General features: G+C 41.0%; 1 protein-coding gene across 1 annotated transcript; it reads right to left on the bottom strand.

Moving 5' to 3' along the window:
- Nucleotides 1–3494: 3494 nt before the first annotated feature.
- On the bottom strand, nt 3495–5748 carry LOC121793461 (cationic peroxidase 1-like). Its single transcript, XM_042191466.1, has 3 exons — nt 5479–5748; nt 4579–4744; nt 3495–4004 (listed from the first exon to the last, which is right to left on the bottom strand). The coding sequence occupies exons 1-3, from the start codon at nt 5689–5691 to the stop codon at nt 3619–3621; spliced, it is 765 nt and encodes a 254-aa protein (XP_042047400.1). The 5' UTR covers nt 5692–5748; the 3' UTR covers nt 3495–3618.
- Between the last annotated feature and the right edge of the window lie 387 nt (nt 5749–6135).

The following is a 6135-nucleotide window of genomic DNA, read 5'->3' as shown; positions in this document are numbered from 1 at the left end:
TTACAACCAAGTAGATTCTCAACTTCGTTCTTATAATTTTTGAACGCTTCTATTGCTTCATCTTTACTTCTTAAAAGATAAATGTAGCAATATCTTGTGCAATCATCTATGAAAGTGATAAAGTACTTTTTACCACCTCTAGTTTGCACCATCTTTAAATCACATACGTCCGTGTGAATTAATTCAAGGGGTTTTGTGCTTCGTTCAACCGAGTGAAACAACAACTTAGTCATTTTTGCTTCAAGACAAATTTCACATTTATCTTGGGTATCCACTTCATTAGCCTTTAGTAAATCTAAATTCACTAATCTTTTAATGGCTTTTGAATTAACATGTCCCAATCTACAATGCCACAAATTTGAACACTCGGTCAAGTAAGAGGAAGTAGATGCTTTATTATTATTAGCCAACGGCTTTGCAACACTGCGAGTTGCTACACTAAGCTTGAAAAGCCCATCGGTTACATAACCTTTTCCGAGGGATTTTCCAAACTTGTACAATGCAAACGTATCAGACTCAAATACAAGTTTAAACCCATTATTAACTAGTATTGATCCTGACACTAGGTTCTTGAGGATGTCCGGGACATGCAACACATCCTTCAAAGTGATAGTGACGCTAGACGTCATCATGAGAATCACGTTGACAACGCTGAGGACTTCGGACGATGCTTGATTCCCCATGTTGATCTTCCTCCCTTCAACAGCAGTGTAGGAGGCAAACTTGCTCCTATCTGAGCAGACATGAGCAGTAGCGCCGGTGTCGATGTACCAGCCACCCTTGTTGTCAACAAGGTTAACTTCTTCAGTGACCACAACAATGAGGTCATTTTCATCCCAGTCCTTGAACTCATTCTCAACGACGTGGGCAGAAGGCCTCTTCGTCTTGCTGCGGCAGTCCTTTGCAAAGTGGCCCGGTTTACCACATTTGTAGCAATCGCCTTCAAACTTCTTTGTGGGCTGCTTTCCCTTCCCTTTGTCACTTGGACGATTTAGGTGAGGGCGTTTGTTGGAGGGACCGCCCCGCTCCAACAGATTGTCTTTATCTTCAAGTGGGTTGAAACCTTTAGCCTTTTGGTCGCTTTTGCACACATCAGCCTTAATGCGTAATTTCACGATCAAGTCTTCAAGGGTCATCTGCTTTCGCTTGTGCTTGAGATAGCTCTTGAAGTCCTTCCAACTAGGAGGAAACTTATCGATGATTGTGCACCTTAGGAATTTGTCGGGCAAGGTCATCCCTTCAGCCACTAATGCATGGATGATCAGTTGGAGCTCTTGGACTTGCTCCATGATGGGTCGAGAGTCGACCATCTTGTAGTCCATAAACTTGGATGCTACAACTTGTTCAGTACCTGCAGCATTATCTATGCGATACTTCTTTTCTAGGCTTTCCCACATTTGTTTAGATGTGGTTACATTGGAGTATACATTGTAGAGGCTATTATCTAATGCACTTAAAATAAAATTTTTACATAGATAATCCCCTTTTTTCCAAGCATCATAGTCCGCCATGACTTCGAGCCTAGTCTCTTGATCGCTTGGCGTGGGCGGTTCGTTTTCCGTGAGGAAGTTGGCGACGCCCAATGTTGTCAAGTAGAACAACATCTTTTGGTACCACCTTTTGAAGTCAGATCCTCCAAACTTTAGTGGCTTCTCGGCAGGTGGCATCATTCTTGGTGCCAAAGGTGCCGAACTTGGTCCATGGAAGGAACCAATTCCGTTGCCCCCGAAGGAGCCAACAACGTGGTTGGGATTAGAGCCCCCACCATTCATGTTGGGCATTGAGCCTGCCATGATCGTACTATCCCCGAAGGAACTAGCACCCGCGTGAGACCCGAAGGCCCCAGCACTCGTGTGAGACCCGAAGGCCCCAGCACTCGTGTGAGACCCGAAGGTCCCAGCACTCGATCCATTAAAGGATCCGAAGGAACCACTAAAAGTGGAACCAACCGATCCACTCGAGGTGGATCCATCAGTGGGTCCAAGGGGGTTAACAAACTCTCAAGGGGTTGTCGATGAAGATGGATAGTGCCCGGGAGTGGTCATCATCGTCGGGATCGACGAAGTGTTGACAGATCCAGTGTTCGCCATGGTGGATGGAGTTACAGCGGCGGTGGTAGCAGCAACAGTGTTGGCTTCAGTCGACATCTCCAGCAAAAGGTGTTTAAAGTTTCGAAAGTTTTAGTTCAGTTTATGGTCCAAATTCCTTCAAAGGCAAGTTATATCTCGTCTTGCGATTGTTGGTTTCTGGGATTACAAGAGATACAACCGGGCGTAATACAACCCAAAAGAAGGAATACAAATGAAAACTGAACTGAAATTACAACTGAGAATCGAAACAACTAAACCGTGAAATTTGTTAGCCGAGTCGAGGAGTCCTCTTTCCGCAAGACGAGATACGCCCCGGTAGTGCTCTTCGGATTGGCATTTCGTCCCCAAAGATAAAACGTCTACGTCTCTGGTGAAGCAGCACCGCAATCAACAGAGCTCCGGCGAACTGGATGGAGGAGATGACAGAGCTTTCGACAGAAAAAAACAATGCAGAGAGAGGGAGAGAGCTTATGATGCAAATGCTTGTGAATATTGTACCTAATGTAGTGGAATGACTAGCCTATTTATAGGCCAAGCCACCATGTAGGGTCAATCAAGCCATGAAGGCTCATCATGGCAGATTCGTAACCGTCGGCGGTTACAAGCGTGTGGCAGGAGTGTGCCATTCGCGTGTGGATTTCTCACGTGGCAGCCTTGTAGGCTTTGACTGTGTCACGCTTGACGATGTGTCAAGCTACTTGGATTGCTGACTCAGCGGTGGTCTAAAAAGATTACTACGGGTCCAGACCCAAGTCCAAGTCCAAGTCCAAGTCCAAGTCCAAGATCGGGACCAGGACCGGGCGGACGGCGGCGGCGCGCGTGTGCGCGCGTGTGGGCGCTTTCACCCATCTTGGTCCACTATAATTATTAAGTAACATAAAGTCACTTAATTTAAACACATTAAAAGATGTTTCACTTCTCCAACGTGAGATAATTAACACTAGTTAATTATTCCCTAAGCTCAAACTCTAAACTTTAATTAAAAAGCTAATTATGCCCAACTTTAATCCACTATTTCTCACTCACCGGAAATCTGATTTGAGAAAGTAAATATACTACATTTATCTACGTAAAATGTAGATCGACGCTATATCATTTAATTTCACAAAATTAGATGTCTCGTCACATTTATTATTTAGTCAAAATCCATTGACCGGGCATATTTATTCCATGATTTCTACAGTTACATCAAACATGTTGTGTTGCCATGGACAAGGATTAGATGAAAATGTAGCAATAAGAGCAACATTGTAAATCTAGTGACACATAATCAACTCACTAACATAAAAAACATAGGAAAACTAGAGAATTCATGGTGCTTTTAAGTTTCAAGAATAAGAGACTGTAAAGTTATCTTAACTATATAATAGTAGTATATAATTCAAGTTGTATGACCAACAATCCTATAACAACACTTAGAACCAATCTTTATTGATCACTTCAAATAAGAAAAAATCAAAAACAGAGGAAAAACCTCAAACAACATCCAAATTTAGTGATGATAAAGTCAAAACAAAGTGAAAACTATTTAATTGGTCCTTCTGCAGTTCCTCCTGATCTGGCCATTGGTGCCGGTAAGGGGGCTAAGGTTTGTCATCTTGACCATGGCCGCGGCGAAGTCATTGAAAAACGAAGCCGAATTGGTTGAGTAGGCTCTGACTTGAGCGTCGGTGGATCCATTATTGAAGAGCTGTTGGTCGGAATGCAGCAAGCCTTTGAGGCTGATGAGATTTCTGTAGTAGTCGTTGTTGAAGGCCGTTGGCGTGGCAACGTCCAGCGGAGACAGAGTGTTGTCGCCACCGCTGCGGGGGCAGTTGGCCCTTGTGCTGGTAGCGAACGTCGCGTTTATGTTGGCCTCGTTGTAGATCCTGTTCCGGAATGTGGTGCACCTTGCTTGACCTATTGTGTGGGATCCTGCACTCGGAGTTATGTATGAAGTTGAGTTATAACATTTTAACATTATATTATAACATTATTTTGACATTTTCTGTTGACGTTATTTGTCATTTGTTGACATCAAATCTTAAAATCTAACGGTTATGATCACAGTTTGGACTTTGTATAGGAAAGATGCACTTCGCAGATTATCACCACCCATGAGCAAAATTTATCATATAATTAAATTATGGAGTACATAAGAATTACTTTGATCAGTCTAAATTTAGATTTATGACTATCGAATGTTAGCAACATTTCATTTCCTTTAGTTTCACAATGCATTCATAGCATATTCATGACCTTTATTTTATGTTGGACTCGTTTGTACCATTCCTGAGGTACATATATGTATGTGCAAAGCAAGTGTTAAAATTTGTGTTATTCTTTCTCTCAAAAAAAATATTCCTTTATTTTAGCAAGTTTCACAATAAAAGATTGACTGATATAGATCGATATGATTAACTTTGGGTTGGTCCCAGTGGCGGATCCAGACTCGAGAAATGGAGGGGGTAGAATTATCGCTTTAAGTGATCGGAAACAGAGAAATTACCTGAGAGGGCAACCATTTCTCTAGCGGTGAAGCCTTTGTTAGAAAAAGCAGTGATGAGGGCATTGAGGTTATTGCCAGGACCCGGGATTTGGCTGTTTGCGTTGCTCAAACTTGCGGTGGTCGAGTCCCTTCTTCCTAGTGCGATAGCCCAGCTCGGCCCTTTTAGCTTAATGAAATAACACCAAGTATTAGGAAATATTAGTACTAGGAGTATTAGACATGGGATTTATTTAACTCAAGTTAACATATCAGCACACGAAACGACACCAGGGCAGGCGGCCTCGACTTGAGTCTTGATATTGTCGATCACCTCAAACCCTCTCAACGAGTTGTTGTTTGGACCGGCGGTCTTTTCACCGGTGAAATTCGCCGTATCGTCCAATAAAACCGATGCATCGCACCCCTATATTATATACTCGTATATGTTGTTATTGAATCTCAAACAAACTTTCTAGTGTTAATTAATTGTGTGCGTGTTTTTCAAGTTAGGAAGCAAATGACATCTGAACTAATTAAAGTGTGTTAATGCAAAGTCATCGCACATTTGAAATTTTTATTTTCGTGTTGAACAATAATTATGTCTCTCTACGCATGCACGTAGACATGGTGGGATTAGTTGATGAATGAAAATAAAAAATGTAAATTCACTTTAAAATAATACTCCTTCAGTCCCACTCTAAATGAAGCATTTGCTTTTCATGTTGTGTTATTTTGTAAGTTAAGTGGAAAGAATAAAGTAAGAGAGAGGAATAGAGTAGAGAGGGTGATGCTTCCATTTTCAGAAATGTGTCATTTAGAGTGGAATATCTCAAAAAGGAAAATATGTCACTTAAAGTGGGACAGAGAGAGTAACAATTATCTATAAATAAAAAGAATAATGAGATGCGAATGAATATATACCGCGACAAAGCAGTCATGGAAATGAAGACGAAGCAAGGAAGCCCCCATGCGAGAGTCGCTCGAGACAGCTGAATTTACGGCTGTTCGGATGATGGAAAGGAGGTTAGGGCATGATGATGAATAGAAATTTGAAGATAATTGAGCATTGCTCACTCCAATGAGAAGGAGAATGAGCATTAATCGAGCCAAACATTGAGGTACTAGAATGGCCATGCTCAAGCTTAGTTTCAAGGACAAGAGACTTTAAATTAGTCAAGTAAATATTTTGAGTTGTTGTGATATAAAAAGAGAATTGCTTCACATATTTATAGTGGACGAAGAAAAAAGAGTTGGTGTTATTTTTGTTTGTTATTGGTTGATTTGTAGCTCTTTCTTTTCCTTTTGGTCCGAGTCAACCTACAAAAAAGCTGGATTTATTTATTTTATTATTAATTATTATACCCACGATTGTGAGAGCCATTGAACATTGATTAGTTATCGTCAAGGTTAGTTAATTATTAAATTAGCAAAGTGGCAACTTCATGTCTAAGTAAATGATCCAACCATGTAGCATGAGTATTGTATAATTGGTGAATTCTTCTTCCTTTTTAGGGTAGAATTAGTTATGTATATTATTAATTGCATGCAATTTAGATTAATCATATTACCTAATTGACA

This window comes from Salvia splendens, chromosome 3 (assembly GCF_004379255.2).
Source record: "Salvia splendens isolate huo1 chromosome 3, SspV2, whole genome shotgun sequence".
Taxonomy (NCBI): domain Eukaryota; kingdom Viridiplantae; phylum Streptophyta; class Magnoliopsida; order Lamiales; family Lamiaceae; genus Salvia; species Salvia splendens.
The sequence above is the reverse complement of the archived record's forward strand: the minus strand, read 5'-3'. Positions and strand labels throughout refer to the sequence as shown.